Source organism: Agaricus bisporus (assembly GCF_000300575.1).
Source record: "Agaricus bisporus var. bisporus H97 unplaced genomic scaffold AGABI2scaffold_1, whole genome shotgun sequence".
NCBI classification, from domain to species: Eukaryota; Fungi; Basidiomycota; class Agaricomycetes; order Agaricales; family Agaricaceae; genus Agaricus; species Agaricus bisporus.
This window is the reverse complement of record NW_006267344.1, coordinates 2,267,973-2,289,003: the sequence shown is the minus strand read 5'-3', so window position 1 is coordinate 2,289,003 and position 21,031 is coordinate 2,267,973. Positions and strand designations below refer to the sequence as shown.

Below are 21,031 nucleotides of genomic sequence, written 5' to 3'. Positions count from 1 at the left end.
CGGAATTACCTGTTTTGGAAACAGGCAAAGGTATGGAAGACCTCCGAGAGGTAGAACACAAAAAGGAAGAGTCGGTCCGTGCCAAGGTCGCAGTCGCAGCGTAGAATCTGTCCAATTACACTACTTAATATTACCATACATTCCATTAAAGGTTATATGTTTGAACAGATGGCATGATACAGGCGTCTCGGTCATTCACGTCCCACATCTACCAACTTTCAAAATCCCCAAACCCAAGCTTCCGTTTCTTCTTTGTATCATCAGGAACCACACTCGCGACCCCATTCGATGGTCGCGGCCTTTTATTATTGAGAGACAAGTACTTTCCAACACCACCTACCCCATTGTCTTCAGTCCCAAACGTCGCATTGCTCGATCCGACCTTCAAACCAAACCAGTTGACATCATCTTTTTGCTTTTCATTCGATTGCCTGTTTCCATGCGCATCTTTAGATTCTGCCGCTTGACGGGCGAGTTTCTTTTCATGACGTTTCTTATATTCGTCAAAAGGATCTTGATAACTGATTTCCAATACATCGGTTAGGCACTAAGAATGCAAAGAGATGCAAAGAAACCTACATGATGATTTGTGTGATACGGATTGGTTTGGCAGGCCTTTCTGAGCCTGCTTTTACTGGTATTTTTTCGATGGTGTCGAGGACGTCTTCACCACCAACGAGCTTACCAAATACCGTATGTTTTTTGTCGAGATGGGGTGTCGGTTTGAACGTAAGATACCACTGTGAGCTGAGAAAATTGCTCAGCACGAACTACTCAGTCTGACAATAAAATGATGATTACCCATTCGTAGCAGCTCCTTTATTAGCCATCGCCAATACACCACGACCGTCATGTGTTACAGCGCCTTTGATATCATACTCATCTCGGAATGGTTGACCCCAATATGATTCACCGCCGGCGCCTGTACCTGTTGGATCTCCAGTTTGGACCTTTTGAGAATGAGGGTTGAGATTAAAAACAAGGGAATGAGAGCCAGGGACTCACCATGAATCCAGGAACAAGACGGTGAAATAGACAGTTATCATACTTCCCGGCTTTTGCTAGCATCAGGAAATTGTAACATGTCTTCGGGGCCTGATACCGTTTCAGAGCCCATTCCCAGGATATACTATCTAACATACCTTCTCGCAATATAGCTCGAGATTCAAACTCCCACCCCCAAGCGATGTCACGACTCGCACATATGCTCTGCGCTTTCCTAAGTCTTTCTCTTTTCCCTTCTTTTTTACACTGGGATTGATAAAGTCCTCAAACATGAGCTCTTCTTCATCCCATAGGAGCTTAGCGCTCTGAGTGTGCGGATCTATTGACGTAGAAGTAAGAGCTGCACCAGGAAGGCCACTGGAATACGGTGATATGTTCCCTGATGATGGTTGGGTTTATTGAGTCAGAAAAGGAAGCCGAAGCAAAGACAGAACTGACACGGTTCTGCGGCCTTCTTGGCTGCTGCTACGGGTCCTGCTGGTGCGGGCTTCGACACAGCTTTTGCATCTTTGGATCCAGTCGCTGGTTGAGTTGCTTTGGTTGATGAGGATGAGGTGGAAGCGACTGTAGGGACGGATACCGAGGGTAATGCATGCGGGTTTTGAAGAGTGATTATGTCTGTCCTGTTCTCATCGTCAATGCTTTGTTCGAGATCATAGTACAACGGATACGAACTTCTTGATGGGAATATCAGCCAATAAATCTCTGTTCCCTTTGACACTTTCTGCGAGATAGACGTTGCCCGTGGTAGCGACAGCAACAATGTGCGAATGTTCATTGAACGGTTTGAATGAGATGGGGTCATGGATCTCATTCGTAGCTTCTTTGCGCGAGTAATGAAGTGTTATTAAGTCCGTGGGTGCAAGGGTTTCCTTTGTAAAGGGATGTGTATTGTTATGTTGTCTGTTGGGAGAGAACTAGTCAGAATAGAACGAGATACCGAGGAGTGTAGTTGGACGTGCTTCAGCCAAGGGATTATGTTGACCAAGTCGAACACCGTTCCCGTGCCATCCGAGTTACGTGCACAGACTGGATGTGAGAAGGGTTGGAAAGAAAGCGCGCAGCAATCGAATGGTGTGCTTGCGCCTGCAGGAGGGCCTTCCTGTTTCCTATAAGAGGATGTATCATGATATTAGCACGTAAAAGAGAAGAAAGCGTACAACTTGTATCCCACTGAAGATGAGTGAGACCCAAATTTGCCTGTGTGCTCTTCGTGGGTGATATAGAGCTTGTTCGAGTTTCCGTGGCCCATTGGTGCAGTGAGGGAAGGTGAGCAGCACTGTATTTGGTTTGCAAGATGGAGCCAAACAACACGGTGATCTCTCGCTCGTTCCAAATTTGGTAACACCGACTTTGACTGATGCTTCGCCATGCATCGGCCACAGCGCGTCCGGCCGTTCTCTTCAACTTTTTCTCTCCTCTGTTGACGTTCTCTGCCCGCACTTATTCAGCCCAGTCTCAGTCTCAGCCTGAGTCACATACACCGCCCTTTCCTCTCCAAGCTCCTTCCACTTCATCTCTCTTTGCAAAGCTACGGACAAACCTTCAATCTTCCACCTCTTCCTCTCCCTCCTCAACTCATGAACTGCCTCCTAAACGGCTTAAACAATACAACTCAATAATACAAGGTATCCGTAGCTCTCTTGGCTCGAATGCAACTATAGTTCTCGAACGCTGGAAACAACTCGACGACTTGAAGCTTATCCATTTACTCGCCCCTCGACAGTTGGTGCCTCTTTCAGAACTCATGACACTTTCATTTCTCTCTCCCGGAAGTCTTTTGACCTCTGGCTCAGGTCTAAAAGCCGACTTGCAAAATAACCCATCATTACTCCAATTGATCGAAAATATTGCACTTTTAGCGGCGAGGTGCGAGTCTTTCAACGCACTCAACGCCTTGATGCGGTATCACATCAAAGAGAGGGACTCGCGAGCAATTTTGAATTTGTATAACAAGTTTTTGAACTTGGTAGGAGACAAGGATCTGGGCATGGGTCGTGACCCTGAAGGCGAGGCTGCAGTAGAGGAGTCAGTAAACGAGGAAGAGAAGGATCTCTTGGCCACCGACACCAAGCAGAATATGGTCGAGGTTTCTGCCTCTGCAGGGCAAATGCACTTTGTCTTAGCCGCGATCACTGCGCATGCAGTGACAGACTCATTTAAACGAGCGCTGGATGTCTACTTATCCACCACTGTCGAACTGCAAATTCCCACTGCAGTCGCCTATCTGAAAGTCCCTTTGCACAACCAACCCAACCTTTTAAACCGCGTGAAGCAATATATTTCCAAGCTCCAAGTGGCCAAACTCGTTTCACAACCAGCGCTTTTCTCGCAAAGAGTGTCGGAAATGGGCAACAGACGTGCAAGTTCGGAACTTGAAACCTTGTACTCGAGTATCATCAATGGATTGTCCGAAAACGGCTACCTTGCAATGGATCCTTCGTCTGTAAATTCCACGAGAACCATTGCGATGACTCCCATTGCCTGGAATGCCCTCCTTGGCGCATTTCTGAAAAGCGAGAGAAAAGATCTCGCTGGCACGTTGTGGGATGACTTGACGCGACTCGGGCATCCACCCGGGGTCTCTATGTGGACAACATTGCTAGATTGGCATGGTCGATTGGGCGCCCTCCAAGAGGCAATAGAGACATGGGATATGATGCTTGATCAGGGCGTCAAGCCCGACACATTGGCGTACCGCGGCATGATATCTGCGTTATTCAGGGGTCGGCGACCGAACCGCGCTTTGGAATTTTTCAGGGAATATCAGACATTCTCAGTTGATACTTCCGACCCTCATCATCTTAGCTTGTATAATACGGTTTTGCATGGCTTGTGTGGAGCGGACCGTGCAACGGAGGCGGAGGAAATATGCGCAACTATGCAACAACGAGGTCCTAAACCAGACATGGTGTCCTTCAACACTTTCGTCTCTTATTATGGGAGGCGTGGAAAGTTTCAGGGGATAGCGGCAACGCTACGGACCATGAAAGCTGCTGGTTTTGATGGGGATGTATTTACTTACACGACAATCCTATCAGCGCTTCTGAAAGCCGGGAAGGCGGACGCGGCGGATCTTGTGCTGGCGTTGATGGACAAGCAAGGGATCAAACGGAATGTGGCACTCTATACGACACTTATCGATCATCAGCTACGGGAAGGTGCCAAGGCAAATTTCGATGCAGCAATGAAGATGTTGAAGTGGATGGAAGAGAGTCGCGACAACCAGCCGAACGAAGTCACCTATACGTGTGTACTGTCCGGCCTCTACCGCAGTAGCTGGTTGGGTGTGAAGGAGTTGCAGACGCTTGAAAAAAGTATCATCCGAAGGCTCAAGAGTAGGGGAATTTCGTTTGGTGTGCCAGCGTATCACCTACTCCTGAAAGCGTGTCTTGTATACCCACAAGAGAACGGAGTGCAGCAGGCGCTGGCTTATTTCAAGGAGATGAAGCGAAGAGAGTTGCCTATCATTAACACGACGTGGTACATTTTATTGGCTGGTTTACTGAGCAGAGAAGAGTGGGATATTGCGGAGAAACTGGTAGATGAGATGTACGCGTCGGGGATACACCCGTCGGCGTCCGTGCTGCAATTGGCGTACAAAATCCGTGAGAGAGGGAGAAGACGCGATTAGGTAGCAGTATTTACAGATATTGTATTCAGCCAAAGAAGAAAGCCTTTCCGAGCCCCAGACGGAGGTAGCGAGCGTATGCTGCGTGCGAGTCAGGAGTCAGGAGCCTGAATGGAAAGTGTGCAGATGACGCACCCCAGTGGCTCCACTTCCGACCCATCCATTTGCCAAGAAACGGCAGCAGAACGACCGAGGCAAGCTGTTCGAGCTGCTGGAGGCTTTCTTCCCACTCCTCCTGGGCGAGACGGAACTCGTCATCGGAGTCGTACGAGGAAGCCGATGAGATGCTATCGATGGAAGCCACGGAGCTCGGCATGGGAACAGGATGAGAGGATGATGAGAGGACGAATGCAAGGAGCTACGGATCAACTTTCCGCTTAGTCCGTTTGTCCAGCTCGCTGTTTAATTCGCCGCTTGCCCACCTACCTCTACCTCCCCTGCTCTTTTCTTCCTCTCCTGCCCTCTTCACCGACGGATGCAGTATGATTCCAGAGCCTCCTACTACCACCCCCTCCCGCCGATGGCTGGTAGGCCAGCCCCTCCTCTACGCCATGTCTGTCTTTGCTAGCATAGGTGTCTTTCTGGTCAGTCCACGTTTCTTTTCCCCCATGGCTCCCAGTCTCTCATGTTCGCCCTCTAGTTCGGCTATGACCAAGGGTAATTGTTATCATACCATACGCACACTCCCCGTATTTCGGCTCAAGTCTTTCATTCTTCGCAGTGTCATGAGCGGCATAATCACTGGCCCATACTTCAAGAGTTACTTTAACCAACCAAAGTCTCTCGAGGTCGGAACAATGGTCGCTGTTCTCGAGATAGGAGCCTTCGGTACGTCATGCTTCTTTCCTTGGCCGTCCTTCCATCCTGATGTAGCAAATCAAGTCACCTCACTCGCCGCAGGGAGAATAGGCGATGTTATCGGAAGAAAGCGAACGCTTTTTTATGGAGCCGTTGTCTTCACCATTGGCGGCGCCATCCAGACCCTCAGTGTTGGCTTCTGGTCTATGGTACTTGGGCGCATCGTCAGCGGCTGCGGTGTTGGGCTACTATCGTGCGTCTTTCTCTGTCACCGATTTGCGTTTCATGACCCTCTCTCTCTCTCTTTAGTTGCATTGTTCCTATATATCAGAGTGAAATCTCTCCTCCGAATCATGTACGGCTTCATGATACCCGGCTTATTGCCCAATACTAACATTCCGAACTCAGAGGGGAGCATTAGCTTGCATGGAATTCACTGGAAATATCATCGGATATTCTTCTTCAGTTGTATGTCTTGCTGCTTCCTTGTTCTCGAATACCCTTGTGCTCATCGAATTTCGTTCAGTGGATTGACTATTTCTGTTCGTACATCGAATCCAACCTTTCTTGGCAAATACCACTCTTCATACAATGCGTGATTGGAATAATCCTCGCTGTTGGGTCCCTTCTGATGCCCGAGAGCCCAAGATGGCTTATTGATACCGACAAAGAAGAAGAAGGGATGAGAGTCATTGCGGATCTCCATGGTGGTGATCCTAACAACCCCGTCGCGCTTGCTGAGTTCCAGGAAATCAAAGACAAGGTGTTGGAGGATGTAAGTTAGTCAAAACTTCTCCTGGTGATTAGACACCTGATCCTCTTTCTCAAGCGGCAATCCGGTGAAGCAAGGTCTTACATCATGATGTGGAGAAAGTATAAGCGACGTGTATTGCTCGCCATGTCTTCGCAAGCCTTTGCACAATTGGTAAGTCGTAGCTTTTGATATCGTCTCTAACGCGGCATTTACTCTTAAATACAGAATGGCATTAATGGTACGTTTGGTACATTCTGACATAGGCTGCAGCTAATATTACCTTGCAACAGTCATCTCTTACTATGCTCGTAAGTATCCCTAAAGTCTCGCGACTATAACATCACGATAACAATACATGTTTTAGCTCGGGTTTTTGAACGTACGGTCCATCTTTTCTGATCCCATCTGAAATGAGGCTGAATTTACTATGATAATTTTTGCCTCATATAGAGGCAGGATGGATCGGTCGTGATGCAATCCTGATGACGGGAATTAATTCTATCATCTATGTCCTGAGTACCCTTCCGCCGTAAGTTGCTTATAGAAATGCCGACACTATGTCTAACCACCATTCTTTAGTTGGGTTTTAGTCGATCGGTGGGGCCGTCGTGCAATTTTGATGTCAGGAGCGGTCATCGTACGTGCTTCTATCGCTTTTGTTAAATATTGACATCTTTTCGTGATCTGTAGATGTCTATTGCGCTGGGGTTGACTGGGTATTGGTTATACATCGACGTGCCTGCGACACCCAATGCTGTGGTAATTTGCGTGATAGTATTTAATGCTGCGTTTGGGTATAGTTGGGGCCCAATTCCCTGGCTATATCCTCCTGAGGTGTGTTCAAACTCGTCTTGGATTAATCTGAATCTGATGACCATGACTAGATCATGCCTCTCAGTGTTCGCGCCAAAGGCGTCTCATTATCGACTGCGACTAACTGGGCATTTAACTGGATAGTAGGGGAATTGACACCAACTCTACAAGAGCTAATTGAATGGAGGTTATACCCTATGCACGGATTTTTCTGTGTTTGTAGTTTCATTTTGGGTATGTCTCTATCGCGATACGGCTTGTCGAGCAGAATCACTGATCGTTGACCTGATAGTTTACTTCCGTTCGTCACCGTGGCTTTTCTCGCCGACTTATCCTCACTGACAGCTTTTGAATAGTATACCCCGAAACTAAGGGCGTACCGCTTGAAGAAATGGATGCTGTGTTTGGTGAAGGTGCGGTCATAATCTCATCTAAATTATAACGTACTAACAATGTACTTTCTTTCTTGCATGGTGTATGTAGATGCACGCCAAGAAATGCTCGAGAATGAAGATACACCGCTACCGTCAGAACGTGCATCACTAGTTGAACATGGTCCTCCTGCTCCCACAACCTATCAGGCTATACATGCGCCCCCGCCTCGCGAACAATCCGGAGAGAATACGAGCCGTGAAGGGTGGTTTAGCCGGCTGTTGCGAGGGAGAAAGAGAAGAGACTATGAAGCTGTGTCAACCGGAGATTGAACTTCGCAGGAAGATTAGACTTTTCGGTCTGCTTTCACATAAATTCGCTTTCGAGTTAAATGCATCTCCTTACTTATCGCGGCGAGAATTGTCGATCCTAATATATGTCGTCTTTGTGGCTCATTACAATAGAGTTCAAATCTGGACGTGACGCTTTGACTTTCACAAAGACGTTGGATTGGTAAACCATCAATATATCCTTTTTCGCTCATCTACTATATTTGTATATTATACAGAATATTTCTGAGAGAGGTAACAGAGACTTAGGTCTCTCGACGACTTCTATAACCTCCATTGGGTCAGACTGATTTAAACTTGAAGCAAACACGTGACGTCGTATGCACTTTCTCTCTCCTTCTACTGCGTTGAAAGTGGTTTGCCCATCCACACCGTACACTTCTGCGACGGTGTTGTTTCTGGCGCGACCCGGATGTCATGCCATTAGAACATGTAGCAAGCGTCGAAATTTGAGCACTTCAGCGCCGGGCAGCGTTGAAGAGGAACCGAAGAAGGAGGATGGAAAGGCGAGATGGGAGAAACTAGGGTTGAGAAAGCCTCTCGTGGAAGGACTTTCTCGTGCATACCCGAACGTTGTATATCCTACACGCGCTCAAGAAATATTCATTCCAGCAATATTGAGCGGGGGAGATGTTTTGTTGAAAGACGAGACGGGTACAGGCAAGTACGTAACTTTTTTTTCTTAAAAGACTAGAATCACGAAGTTTACTCATTTTTTGGAATTCACGAAACTCAATAGGTCATTCGGGATTGCATTGGCACTCTTAGGGAAACCTCGTGTCAAATACGTTGGCAAAAACCTTTCTGGGGCGACCGAAGAACAAGAAAGCGTTACTTCACTTGTACTTGTCCCACATTCAAATTTGGCGTACCAATATATGCATTGGATACGACGTGTTGCGGAAGCTTCGACGACAACGGAGGGAGTAGAGCTTGATATGGAACGGATAGCGCAGTACCTCACTCGTGATGGGCAGAAACACCTTTCCTCGGGGATGAAGAAACTTCACGAAACGAAACCACACATTCTCGTAAGTACGCCACAAGCCATGCTAGATTTGTTCAAGCTAGATCCGGGTTTGGTTCCTCTGCAATACGTGAGAACGGTGGTGGTGGACGAAGTTGATTATTTGGTGGAGACGGTGCCGAGGAAGGATCCAGGAAAGTCATGGAGAGGTTCCTATGAGAAAGCTATCAAGAAGATTCAAAAACATCCTGGTGCCACAAGAGAGCTTCTAGATTTTATCTATGTGGCGCGGAAGGAGATAAATAGGCAGCAACAGGAAGATTGGCAGAGGAATGGGGGGCGGTATGATAAGGGAACATATCTAGGTGTCAGAGACATACCAGGGCCGCAATTGGTGCTCTCGAGTGCGACACTGAGGATGCATCTGAGCAACTACTTGTATGAAGAAAGTGGGTGGCTAGATCGGCGTTCGCTTCTCAAAGTTAAGAATACGGGATCGAGACCGCCAAAGAGGGGGGCAGAGGAGACTGAGGAAGAGGAGGCGAGAATTCGGGAGGCTGCCAAGGTTGGACGAGTGAAGCATTGCGTAATTGAAGTATCTGATACGGACATCCGGAATGTCGAAGGAGCGGTGGAGGTGGACGAAGAAGTTCTGGACACGTCATCAACAGAGACGCAGGAGACACCTTCGACGGCGACAGGTGACCGGCTTGACACAAAGATTTCAGGTGAGTGTGTAAAAGTGGTATTTGGAACCAAGGTCACTGAAGATGTACATCTTTGTTAGATGCATTTGTTGAACGGTATCAGAACACTCCTTCGCCATTCAATCCGAACGCACTAGAAGCAATCGCGACAGCTGTGGCGCTTGTGGTGCCGAAACTCGCGCTGTTGGTGGTGCCGTCAGTTACGCCCGTGTTCCGTGCGGTGTATGAGTTGCGTGAGATGGGGCTGGATGCACAAGTGTTTGATGCACAGAAGTCTCCCGTGGGAGGCGGAGAGGAGAATCCTGTGCTTTTGGTGACCACGCTTGCGATGTCGCGTGGCTTAGACCTACCCGATGCGACGCACATCTTCTCGCTGGGAATCCCCGATGGGCCGCATCTGAGTGGCCGGACGGTGGATGCGTATCTGCATGTGTCGGGCCGGGTCGGGCGGTTCGGACGGCGCGGGACGGTGGTGACGGTGGTGGAGAAGGCGAGTGAGGGCGGCGCGGTCGGGGACGGGGAGCGGATGAAGCGTATTCTGAAAGAGATCGGAGCGGCCCCCGTCCGCTTTCGGCCCTTTGAGTGAGATAGCCGCGGACATCCATATACGTGTAGCCATCATTAGTTGATTCCATCCAATACACACCGCTTCTCTTCCTCCCACCACGAATGAGGATCTTGCTCCCCCTCCTCGCCCTCTGTGGTCTCGCTGCCGCCCAGTCCTCAACGACTGGCGCCCAGCAATCCTCCCAACAGCCCTCCCAGCAGTCCACCTCCTTCCCCGTCTCCGTCGCACTCACTACTGCCTCAACCACCATCACCACTACCACTCGTTCAAATGGTGTCAACACTCAGATCGTGACTGTCCTACCAACCATCTTCAACGTGACCCGCACCCTCACGCCCACCTCGACGTCCGCCACAGTTTCGGCAGCTGCCGATTCAACCTCCAGCTCTCCGTCGCCTGCCCCAATCGTCCTCGTGCGTACCGCTTGATCCATACGTATTGTCCCCATTCATTTTTTTTTTCAGGATACCCGCATTGACCCGGCTTTTGGCGTGCTCGGAGCTATTCTCATCCTTACCGGTCTCCCTTCAACTTTCTGGGGTCACAAAAATCGTTGGTAGGCAACTCGATCAATTATGAATGAACTTCATTTGACAAGCGACTCGACAGGACATCGTTTTTTCTCATTGGCTTCTACACACTTTCCCTTGTCTGTGCCGTCCTCATTATCCGCTATGGTGTTGTACCAGCTATCAATCCCCCATCAAACACCCTTCGCGGCATGTTTGTCCTTGCAAGCGTCATAGCCGGAGTTGCCGGGGGCGGCATTGCCATTTTTTTCTGGAAAGCTGCTAGGTATGGTATCGGTGCCTGGGGAGGTCTTGCCCTCGGCTTCTGGATCGAATGTTTCCACAACGGTGGTCTCATTAAACCTGTTGGTTACCGATGGATTTTGTACATCGGCAAGTCTTTTCATTTCTGACCACTCATCCAGCCCTAATTCATTCATCAACCAGCCTTAGCGGTCGTAGGCTTTACGTTGAGCACCATCCCAAAGGTGAGCTTATCATTCTCCTCACTTCAAGCCGCCTCCCCATGACCGGACAATGAATTAGATCCATTATCATGTCCTTCTCATTTCCACGGCAATCGTTGGCTCCTCTGCTTTTATACTGGGGGTGGACTGCTACACCACCGCTGGCCTTAAGGAGGTGAGATTACTCTTTGAACCTGTTGCAATTCGGGATGTCATGATTTGTATAGTTCTATATGTGGAACTTGGGATTTCAATCTCTCTTTCCAAAATTCACCGAGAACCAGATACAGTTTCCGGTATCCCAGACCATGCAGATTGAACTTGGCCTCATTGGTGCTATTGCCCTCATGGGAACCGCTGTCCAACTTCGTATTCTAAGGGTTCTGAAGAAAAAACTTATGGAAATTGCTGAGGAAAGCCGGAAACGGGATGAAGAGGCCGAGCTACACGCCGCCAGTCAGTTCACAACTATCACGCAAGAGAAGGAGGCCTGGATGAAGGAGCACCCCACGTTAGGCAAACAACCTAGACAAGACAGCATGTTTTCTTCCCTGCCTTTGTTGAAAGATCAAGATGGCTCTTCCTCTCCCACAACTCTCACCGATGAAGGTCGGCAACGCCACGTGTCAGGGCTATCTGATTTCAAAGTTGCACCGGTCCCAGAAGATGATTTCCGTCGCTCACGCATGTCTCAAACGCCGGGGGTATTGCCTACTCTGGACCTTGGGCTTGGTATTCAGGATGATGTTCCCTCCAGTTTTATCGCCGAGGCGAAAGAGAAACCGAAGTTGAAGGATATGAGCCTGCAGGAACTTCAAGCCATAAAGAAAAAAGAAGAGTTACTCGTTGAAATTCAAAATATTCGCAAGTCAATTGAAGTCTTAAAATCGGAACCAGGACCATCCTCAGCAAGTCAATCAAGAAGGCCTTCAATGACCTCAAGACGCACTTTGAGTATTGATGCATCCACAGCTCTTTTGCCAGCTGCTCATCCACACACCCGTCCACCTAGGGAGGCGGACCCTCGTGCTCGCGCACACTCGATGGAATTTTCGTCGCTTGTTCATGCACATAGTCCACCGGTAGGAGCCCTGAGTGAATCTCCATCAAGACCGACCAGTGTACCCGTGAAGGACCCCGACTGGGATGCATATATTCACGAACGCAAGTTGTTACAACCTCCGTCTGGTGTCACTCCTCCTATTTCGACATCACTAGGTCATCGCGGTTCCATGTCCGCGGCTGTGCAAGAAGCTTTGGAGAGCAGGAAAAGGAGGGAGAGCTTGTTGGTCACCAGCAGCGGGAGTGGAACGCCAATCGGGAGTTCAGGTGGAGAGGAAATGGACGATGTACCTCTGTCGAAAATCGTCTCCGATAAGAGACATTCTGGATTGGGAGGCGTCACTGGCTTTGGCAACTTGGGATATGCCCCGGCGCCGAAGGATAAGGATCCCGCCGTCACGATCTTGCCTCCCCGAAAATCACCTGCTGGAAACGTACAGGCGCCTGCGCCCCAGCGTGTATCATCTAAAGCTCCTGCTGTAAAGACGTTCGAGGAGCTGAACGACAGACATCGGGAGAAGATGAGAAATCTACAAGAGCCTCTGACAAAAGCAGAGAAGGAGAGCGCGGATGTGAGGAACGCAAAAGAAAGATGGGAGAAGGCGAAGAGGGTTGAGAAGGAATCGATGCTACGAAAGCAGGCAGAGAAAGTTGCTGCGCTAGAGAAGAAGGAGCAAGGGCACCATCGCGGTCGCAGTGGCGGTCAGTCGGGGAGGGCAAGGGATACTGATGGTGCTGGCGATGCTGTTGGTCAGAACAGACATTCGAGATCCTTGAGCGCAGATAGGCTTGGTTTCGCTGGTGCAGGCAACTCGTCCAAAAGGTTGTCGGTACTGAAGGTCGAGGACTGGCAGAAATATCAGGCCACTAACAGTAGTGGTGCCAGGGATTCTAGTACAGGCGAATTTGGAGTCAAGAAGAGGGATTCGTCTGTACCGTTCCCTCCCCACTCGCGGTCTAGGGGGCCAGCTGGTAGGCGGAGTCAGGAAGTGCCGAAGAGGGAAGGAGATTGGAGAAAAAGCAAAGATTATTTGACCTAAGGCGTATTTCTGCTTGAAGAGTGGGATTTGGGTATGTTGACCAGCTAGCTATTCTTGACGCCGATTTTATCGACTTTCCTATCAGATATCCTCCCTAAATATTTCTGGCCATTCCATGCAGGTGGGAGAACGCAGACTCTTTCCTCTGCAGCCCTTTGCTTTGCGTACTATTTTTTTTACCCCCTCTATTTTTCCTCATCGCTATGCTTCCTCTATCCATATGTGCCCCCATACCCATGTACGACTACTCTTATTGCCTTTCGCACTCCAAGCCATCACGCTTCTACACCACCTTCGTTCTATTTTGGCATTTGACATAATTATAGGGCACTTTACTTTTCTTTTTCGCATTTTGCATTCGTACTGTGGACATTCTCATTACATTCATGGACACATATTGTTACGCCGTCAAAGACATTGTTCCATTCCCTTATGTCCACTTTCAGTTACAGAACTCTTTAATTCTTTCGTTGTTTTGATGACATTTTTTTATTGGGTTGGCCGTTGAGTAGATTAGGTACTCTCCGCCTGATTAATGTATGTAATTTAATGATGATGGACATGTCCATTAAAACAAAGGGGAACAAGGGGTTTGATCGAAGCAGTTCTCAATTAGACGCACACACCGGTGGTATAGTCTAATTTCATGCGGCTTATGAATAAGCTTCCTTCTCAAGTTTGTTGGAGATAAGTCGACTTTGCAAGTTGGGCAGGTGACTGGTTGATTGATTGGAGTGGCAAACGAATAGGAGTCCAGGAGGAAGAAGGGTCCAGACATTAGTCGTAGTAGCTTGCGTAGTTTTGAAGCTTGAAGCCTCTAGAAATCAACATCAATATGATTAGCTTCTGGTCTTCATCACCACATCTGACACTGACTTACTCCTGGATCGACTACAACCTGGCCTTTGATCCTATTGTCAAAATTTCTGGGGTAGGATTACCGAGAACGGATGGCGTGATCTAACCGTGACACTAATTCTTCATACCCCAAAGTACCGAAATGGTGTATCTGTATTAGTTGGCACTGTACTCTCCACCGCCTGATAAAAAGGGTTCTTCATCCCTTCCCAAGTCTGCAATGCCTGCGAAAATTTCACCACCCACCGCTTCGCTCGTTCGTTCAATGTCTGTACCCCAGCCAATAACGGGAATAGCATCTGTCTCTTTGAAAAAATCGGCTATGCAAAGATCTGTATCGTATGAAGATGTAGAGAAAGAGAGCGGCACGAGACGACGAGCATTAGCAGAGTTGAAAGAGGCAAAGCGGGACGGAGGGCCATTTAATCTTTCTGGGTTTTTCCCAACCTCGTTTTCGGCGATAAGGAGAGGGGAGGAAGAGTGGAGATGGTTGCGAGGAGAGGAGGAGGATAGCGAGGAGGAAGAGGCGGAGTGGGAGGAAGAGGAGGAGAGGGAGGGAGAGGGAGGGGAGGGAGAAGGGCCTCTGAGTGGGGGGTCCGCAATATTTGGAAAAGAGACAAGCGACGCAATCAAGGGAGCAGACAAATTGGGGGCCTTACTATTAACGCTCAGTAAGTGTATAGAGGATCAAATGATCAGAGTAGCGTGCTTCGCATTCTATTCTTGATGCTGACCGTGGGGGCAATAGAAGCTGTCAACCTGTTTAGCGGGTCAACGGGAGACGCCGGGGCACAGCTGCTGTCGCCGTATGCGCTGGACGAGGTGGTGGACGAAACGTCGCTGTATCTGGCGCAGAGGACGCGGCGGGAAAGGAGCGACGTGGTTGGGGCGGGGGAAGGTTCCTGGACGAGATAGGTAGTGCCGGCATGCCGAGGCCGGGAGTTCGCACGATAGGAGTAGATATTCCCACGGGATAACATGTTCAAGACGCGGTTGCTGTCTTTTTTCCCACTGCCTGCACACTTTCCCACTCGACTTTGCTCTCACGCCTATAATGCCTTTGCCCCAGGAGTCCTTCTTCCTCAACCATCACCTCCACATGGCTGCGGCCCCGCCAGATCCCCACCCAGCCGACCACCATCCTCCACACCACTCCCGCTCAGCAACCCCCGCCCAGCAAACCCCCAATCTCCTTGTAATTGATCCTCCCGTTTCCTCGCATTCGCCGTTCATCTCTCTTTGCAGGTTCCAGCCAAGCAACCCACCCCCCAGCCTCCCCTCGCCAACTCCCCAAAACCCTCGCCCCCGCCCCCCGTCTCAGACACAACCCCACAGGTCCCCGCGCCAGACCCCAATGCCTCACTGCAGTCTATCATCGCTGCTTCCAAGAAGGAGACTATAACAAATGGCCAGCAGTTGCCTCCGTGGAATGCTTCCAATTCGACCCCAGCTCCTCAACCCAATCCACCCACTATCCTTGCACCGGCACAGGTCAGTCGCCAATTCTACACATCCTCAGACTCCTTCCTCACTTCTGTTTCCTTCAGCCCTCCTCCGGCAAACGCAAGCTTGAAGATGCCGAGGCTGATGATCCACATAGCAAAATACGGCGTATCGTTCGCGATCATGTCTCGCAGGATCCTGCACGCGTCATGCCCATGACAACCGTCATATGTCTTCACGCGGCAGTCGCCCAAAAGTCCTATGGGAGTGAAAAGCGTTTTCTCTGCCCACCCCCTGTCGTACACATTGAAGGCCCATTGTGGCATATGCGTAGTCAGCAGCTCTCTATGGCTGTCGTGTCGGAAAGTGGAGAGCGTTCCTTTGAACAAAAAGCGCCCCTTGACAACAACATGACCGCTAGCTTCAAATTCCTCCATGTCACTGGAACAGCCAAAGCCAAGAGTTTCCAGCTCTCCCTTGATATTGCAGAACCCACTTCTCCATCTCTAGCTCCCGACAATGGAGAGCCTGGTAGTGGACGCGTCTGGGCCACCTTTGACTCAGCCCCAGTCACTATCATCTCAAAACCCTCCAAAAAGACAGCCAAAACGCGCAACATCTCTTCTTGTATCCTTGCTGGTGGACCTGTTTCGCTGTTTAATCGTATCAATTCCCAAACCGTCCGCACCAAATATATGACCATTGATCATGCTCAGTTGTGCGCAAGCAATGTCGCGTGGTCCGCGTTTAATGTCAATGTTGTACGCCGACCCGGGGGGGAAGCGCACACCGTAGGTACGTGTCATGTGATGAGAATTATCACTTTTCCCGCTCTCACACTGCAACAACAGCAGGTCCTCAGCCAGTCACTTACGGATGTGAAATTGTCCTATCTGATACCCATTCTGGTATCTCCACATCTCCTCTCATCATCCGCAAAGTCGATAAGGGCCGTGTTTCCAATGATGATGGTGGCCCAGTCAGTCAAATGCAAAAGATTGCGCTTCAGCGTGTAAGTCCTGATGGTTCACGACACTATTTATCGGCAGCTGGGCCTCTTCCTGGTACGAATGGGGTTGTTGCACCCCCCGCGCCTGGCATATCGACACAAGCCGGGACACATCCTCTCATGTTCCAGTCTCCCCGGATCCGTGACGAAGTCAAAGACGGTCAGCGTATCATATCTGACGAAGTTGATGATTATCTTTGCTGGACCATCGTTGGAATCTGTGAGCATTTATTTTTTCTCGACTTTTTTTCAAGAGCTAATCAATCTTTGATAGCTAAATTCCAATACACTTTCTTCGATGCTTTCGGCCAAAACAATACGATACCCGAGCTTCCCATCACTCCCTTCCCTACACTCTTTACTGCCCCTATATATCGCCTTGCAAGCAATACTATCGAACTCACAGTATCTAACTTCTTTTATGAAGACCCCAACACGAGGCAACAAACACCTTTGGATGTGTATCTTGGCAATCTCGGTCCCCTTCGTTTGCGTGTTTACCAGACTGCAGCTCCGGGTCCGTTGACCAACATATCACCCTTCGTACCGTCTCTACCGGGACCATCCGGCATGGACGGCGCCCCCGGTTCATCTGATCCTGCAACTGGTTCTCCCCTCAGTCCAACTATACCACCGCAACGTTATATGTCAGCAGGACCTTTGCATACAATAGTGGTGGTAGAAATGCCACCTCTACAAGATATCATCAAGGCCGTGGAGGATGACGCTTTACCTCCGCATCCCGAGGCGCAGGGTAATCGCCAATCGCCCGAAGAGGGTTCTGCCCATGAAGGCAGGAATGGCAACGGCGCATTACCCTCCTCTCCAGCTCCGCCTCCGCCACCATCAATAGCCGGTCGGAGTCTACCGTTGCTGTTTATTAGGGCTTCCGATGGCATTGGTTATCACTCCGGCAGGACGATTGCGTGTGATAATGTATTTCAGAGTGTGGATCTGAACGCGATGGCGAATCCACAAAACGGTCCCCCTGTGGATCCGAGTTGGTTGGCAGCTGCGGCTGCAGAGGGTGGACTTCATGGTTGGACCCTGAGAGTCATGTAGGCATGAAGCCGTCCTGGATTTTTTCCCCTGGTATTCGAGTTTCACTTAGCTTTGTCAATTTCTGATTGATTGCCTATTTTCATGATCCTAGCCGTTCTACTTTTCTTCTATCCCGCTCTGTAGTGTCTTGCTTGCTGTGTGTTAGTATTATTCGGTCGTAATGGTTTGCTTTTGGCTTGTATATTTTTTTTATATGATTTCGCCCCCCGCCTTTCCAGATGGAGCTTTGGCACGCTTCTTGACTTATTAAAATTGTTCATGATGATGTTTAAAAACTAGGTGGACCCTTACTACTAGTTAGTAAATCTAGTCGTCAAAATCCTCGCGAGAACGGAGGATCCTTCCAACAATGTCCCTCGACAACTCTGAATAACCAGTTGTACCACGCATATTTTCCTCCCACTGCTCTTCGCGCAATGCACCAAGAGTGCTATGAACGACCTTGTCCCAATCCTCACCTTCTAGACCAATCAGTCTCCCAGCTTGTAGCAACTTTCCCCATGGTGCCTCTACACGCCCTCGTCCACCAGGTAGTCCTTGGCCACCATTCATGATAGCACTATGACAAGTCTCGATCCATAATTCACATTCTGCAAAGATGCGACGGCCCTCGAGTACGCTGAAGGAACCACGGTACAAGATTTGACGGTGAAGAATGTGTTCGGCAAGATGGGTAGCTATGCGGCGGTAGAGGGTTGTAAAGGATGTTTGAGAGAGAGTTGAAAGGAGGTAAGAAAGGTATGTAGAAAGAAGTGTGAGTGGTGCCAATAGTGTTTGAGATACCAGAGGTGCTTCTGTTAGCGAAGGGTCGGTATCTGATTCTGAGATGTTCCTGTGAAATTGTATTTTAGGAAATTCGGTTCAATGGGAGACGTCAAATACGAAATTTACAAATTAAAGTGGGCTTTCAGTCGTGATTCGATTTCGTTGCAAATTTGCTGGACGATCATGTTTTCAGCGCGAATAATGAGTGTAGTATACTTGTTGATGAAAACTTCAAAAATGGTTTCATTCGGAACATCGGTACCTTCAGGACCTGGATTTGGAAGAAGTGGGTTGACTGAGACCCGTTCGCGGAGACTCGGTATATGGTGAATATCAGACCACAACTCCAAGAAGAACTAATATAGGTTTAATCAGTAATATAAATGAAGATGAATGACTGGGAGACGTACAACATCCTCAGTCCATCCTTCAAGTGCCAATTCTATATGAGCAGCACTGAGCAATGCTTTGCACAACCTCTGAATGCCCTCGATACCACTTGTCAAGTTCTGTGTGTTCACATTGACAATACCGTCTCCCTTGTTGGTAAGATTGAGGGCGCCTGGTACAGAGCGGACGAATGCTAACGACAATGTTTCAAAGGCATCCAGAGAAGAAGTTATACGACTGAAATATGAATCAAGGATGGGTAATTGGATGGAGATGAGAAAATGGATGCGTTGTAATGGGCTCGGAAGAGGTGAATAACGATCTGTTGGGGACAGTCATTATTGAGACACAGCGATGAAAAAAAACACGGGGAGAAAGAACACTTACCTGTGACTTGTTCAAAAAGAGCTTTGATTCTCCGAGCGGAATTGGTGGACTTGAGAGCTGTCGCTTGCGGGGAACTCTCTGTATCATCAGAGATCTCCCAGGCGTCAGAAGAATGTATTAAATCCTGATATTGTCCCTCCACAACTGGTGTTTGTTTAAAAAGTGGGTTAAGGGTAGGTGGAGAAGCAGCACGCACATTTCTGTTCCCCCAGTAACCAGGCTTGGAACCATTGTTCGTTTCCAAGAATAACAGTACTGACTCCATCCCATTTGGTATCTCCACCATCCGAAGCAGCGGCAGACGTTCCTTGTAGTTGGAAGCCTTCTTCAGTAAAGGATATATCGAAAGTAAGCGCCTGGTAGATTGTATGTGCCAGTACAGAAGGCGACTGCAATAGAGCTGGAATTGTTTTCCGAATCTTCCGCGAAAGAAGCGGTAAAAGGTGTAATGCGAATTCGCGCTGTCGATTGAAATTGAATTCCTTTCTTTCTCAACATTACTCAACGACGCAACCTACCCATGCGTGAATACTTTTGTATTCTGATGCCTGCAGTAAGGGTTGGACCACTTCATCCATGAATTGGCGGTGCTCATGTGCAATATTGAGGATATGGGTGAAATACCATTCAGGCTGCGGGTGGAAGTTAATGAAGCGTAACTTTAAGTGTCTAACGACCTAACCTTGTCCAGCCGGTTTGTCTCTCGAGTGCCTTCAAAATGGTACTTGAAACGAAGAGAAACGGGAATGACGAGAGCTTGAATAGGGTATATACCGCTCTTTCCTGTGGTATCAGAATGGTTCTCCGCTCCAATCGCTTTAGCTCTGTTACAATTAGACAGTTAATTCACTTCTTCAGATGTTATGATTACCCACATTGTTTGTAAATTTAGCAAGTTAACGAAAGCACCTTCAAATGATTCTCTATCGCGCAGTGATGTATTGCCGTAGTTTATATTCATCGGCCATCCAATTTTTTCCGCTGTAGCGATCAACTCACTGAAGTGATTATCAGAAATAGGTTCGAGTTGGATATAGGTGTGACGGTAACCTGGAGACAACACCCTTGATATCCGCCCACGTCTTATCCCGTATTTTTTCCAAAAATTTGACAATATGAAGCTTCTGCCCATTATGGCCACCTTCAACGTTTGTAGACGCCGTCGCAACTTTTTCGACGAAGTTCTGTAGGTCTTGGAAGACAGAAACTGAGGATGTAGACACTGCAGTCAAAGACTGAATTTGTGATATTGCGGATTCGCTTTAAGAAAGCCTTCAATAGGTGTCGCAACAAAGCTCAAAGTCACGAACCTCAATTGTAGTCCATGATGTATGACCTGAACATATCCCCTAACGCTTTCGAGTTCCTTCAAACTTCGGTGTAAAGTCTCGATGTCCTCTAGAAGTGTTGGATCTCTATCACCGCCATGCAGGACGGAAACAAGTTCGTCCGATAGCTCAGATAATTCATCTGTTAATGAATGACGTAGAAGTGATAACTCTTTCGATGTTGATATATGTTCCTTTGCAGAACTTCTTGTATTCAGAATCAGACTGCGTATTTCATCGTTGGAGGAAGACAGCTAAGCTAGCACAAACACTGAATAAGCAAAGAATGCAACCCACGACATGCCTCCGCACCTGGTCTTGTAAGTCCTTATGTCGGATCTCAGTTTCATGCAGCAACGATTCCAACTCCTGTAGGCTGTCCAGCCCTGCAAAAGATTCATTCAGCCATTTTATCGTCTTTGTATTGGATGATTGCCAGGTAGGAGCGGATAGCAGGCACTTGATGTTTTGGGCAGACATGAGGTTTGAATGTTAAGCACACGTGCAGCTTAAGCGCTTAAGCAGTGCCACCTATAAAACTTTTCCCGTTTAAGTATGGCAATGAGATGCTTCTAATAATTAATATTAATGCCCATTATTATTTTTGGGGCTTGCCACGTTCCCCCTTCTGCCGTCCAGATTTTTCCTGCGGCTTCCCATATTGCTTTGCGTTCTGGTGTTGAGCATTCACTCAGAATGTGTTCCATTGAGTCTTCTACTTGGCATTCTCACAGGTCCCTCTGCTT

At 48.5% G+C, this 21,031-nt stretch overlaps 7 protein-coding genes across 7 annotated transcripts; 4 read left to right on the top strand and 3 right to left on the bottom strand.

The window, feature by feature from the left end:
* Positions 1 to 11: 11 nt before the first annotated feature.
* Positions 12 to 2,277, bottom strand: AGABI2DRAFT_214914 (hypothetical protein). The gene is made up of 9 exons (XM_006454559.1): positions 2,166 to 2,277; positions 1,968 to 2,114; positions 1,681 to 1,908; positions 1,444 to 1,628; positions 1,143 to 1,384; positions 1,006 to 1,095; positions 802 to 950; positions 580 to 747; positions 12 to 521 (listed from the first exon to the last, which is right to left on the bottom strand). The coding sequence occupies exons 1-9, from the start codon at positions 2,255 to 2,257 to the stop codon at positions 209 to 211; spliced, it is 1,614 nt and encodes a 537-aa protein (XP_006454622.1). The 5' UTR covers positions 2,258 to 2,277; the 3' UTR covers positions 12 to 208.
* A 648-nt stretch (positions 2,278 to 2,925) lies between these two features.
* On the top strand, positions 2,926 to 4,705 carry AGABI2DRAFT_189868 (hypothetical protein). Its single transcript, XM_006454558.1, has one exon. It carries the CDS (start codon positions 2,996 to 2,998, stop codon positions 4,637 to 4,639), a length of 1,644 nt encoding a protein of 547 aa, XP_006454621.1. The 5' UTR covers positions 2,926 to 2,995; the 3' UTR covers positions 4,640 to 4,705.
* A 425-nt stretch (positions 4,706 to 5,130) lies between these two features.
* Positions 5,131 to 10,340, top strand: AGABI2DRAFT_197967 (hypothetical protein). The gene is made up of 21 exons (XM_006454557.1): positions 5,131 to 5,220; positions 5,277 to 5,293; positions 5,358 to 5,464; positions 5,519 to 5,687; positions 5,744 to 5,789; positions 5,843 to 5,902; positions 5,961 to 6,209; positions 6,264 to 6,359; positions 6,414 to 6,426; positions 6,479 to 6,496; positions 6,553 to 6,567; positions 6,639 to 6,717; positions 6,768 to 6,825; positions 6,879 to 7,022; positions 7,073 to 7,235; positions 7,294 to 7,302; positions 7,358 to 7,414; positions 7,485 to 7,527; positions 8,160 to 8,387; positions 8,463 to 9,418; positions 9,478 to 10,340. The coding sequence occupies exons 1-21, from the start codon at positions 5,188 to 5,190 to the stop codon at positions 9,981 to 9,983; spliced, it is 3,066 nt and encodes a 1,021-aa protein (XP_006454620.1). The 5' UTR covers positions 5,131 to 5,187; the 3' UTR covers positions 9,984 to 10,340.
* A 913-nt stretch (positions 10,341 to 11,253) lies between these two features.
* AGABI2DRAFT_189864 (hypothetical protein) lies at positions 11,254 to 13,188 on the top strand. Its single transcript, XM_006454556.1, has 2 exons — positions 11,254 to 13,074; positions 13,129 to 13,188. Exon 1 carries the CDS (start codon positions 11,289 to 11,291, stop codon positions 13,041 to 13,043), a length of 1,755 nt encoding a protein of 584 aa, XP_006454619.1. The 5' UTR covers positions 11,254 to 11,288; the 3' UTR covers positions 13,044 to 13,074; positions 13,129 to 13,188.
* An 869-nt stretch (positions 13,189 to 14,057) lies between these two features.
* AGABI2DRAFT_114359 (hypothetical protein) lies at positions 14,058 to 14,881 on the bottom strand (the record flags this gene model as incomplete). The annotated part of the gene is made up of 2 exons (XM_006454555.1): positions 14,058 to 14,555; positions 14,636 to 14,881. 2 exons carry the CDS (start codon positions 14,879 to 14,881, stop codon positions 14,058 to 14,060), a joined length of 744 nt encoding a protein of 247 aa, XP_006454618.1.
* A 74-nt stretch (positions 14,882 to 14,955) lies between these two features.
* Positions 14,956 to 17,415, top strand: AGABI2DRAFT_114358 (hypothetical protein; the record flags this gene model as incomplete). The annotated part of the gene is made up of 5 exons (XM_006454554.1): positions 14,956 to 15,096; positions 15,147 to 15,392; positions 15,449 to 16,139; positions 16,196 to 16,573; positions 16,628 to 17,415. 5 exons carry the CDS (start codon positions 14,956 to 14,958, stop codon positions 17,413 to 17,415), a joined length of 2,244 nt encoding a protein of 747 aa, XP_006454617.1.
* A 306-nt stretch (positions 17,416 to 17,721) lies between these two features.
* AGABI2DRAFT_62894 (hypothetical protein) lies at positions 17,722 to 20,765 on the bottom strand (the record flags this gene model as incomplete). Its single annotated transcript, XM_006454553.1, has 11 exons — positions 17,722 to 18,247; positions 18,307 to 18,536; positions 18,591 to 18,892; positions 18,958 to 19,101; positions 19,154 to 19,418; positions 19,476 to 19,589; positions 19,640 to 19,781; positions 19,833 to 19,955; positions 20,008 to 20,217; positions 20,268 to 20,539; positions 20,598 to 20,765. 11 exons carry the CDS (start codon positions 20,763 to 20,765, stop codon positions 17,722 to 17,724), a joined length of 2,496 nt encoding a protein of 831 aa, XP_006454616.1.
* Between the last annotated feature and the right edge of the window lie 266 nt (positions 20,766 to 21,031).

Bases quoted from the DNA above. Each gene is read 5' to 3' on its own strand.
- AGABI2DRAFT_189868 (XM_006454558.1), top strand. From the start codon at position 2,996: ATGGGTCGTGACCCTGAAGGCGAGGCTGCAGTAGAGGAGTCAGTAAAC.
- AGABI2DRAFT_189864 (XM_006454556.1), top strand. From the start codon at position 11,289: ATGGGAACCGCTGTCCAACTTCGTATTCTAAGGGTTCTGAAGAAAAAA.
- AGABI2DRAFT_197967 (XM_006454557.1), top strand. From the start codon at position 5,188: ATGTCTGTCTTTGCTAGCATAGGTGTCTTTCTG. The intron at 6,826-6,878 runs GTACGTGCTTCT...CGTGATCTGTAG, and splicing joins TGATGTCAGGAGCGGTCATC to ATGTCTATTGCGCTGGGGTT. The intron at 7,415-7,484 runs GTGCGGTCATAA...TGGTGTATGTAG, and splicing joins GGATGCTGTGTTTGGTGAAG to ATGCACGCCAAGAAATGCTC.
- AGABI2DRAFT_214914 (XM_006454559.1), bottom strand. From the start codon at position 2,257: ATGGGCCACGGAAACTCGAACAAGCTCTATATCACCCACGAAGAGCAC. The intron at 1,385-1,443 runs GTCAGTTCTGTC...AACCATCATCAG, and splicing joins CAAGAAGGCCGCAGAACCGT to GGAACATATCACCGTATTCC. The intron at 748-801 runs GTAATCATCATT...CAATTTTCTCAG, and splicing joins AAAGGAGCTGCTACGAATGG to CTCACAGTGGTATCTTACGT.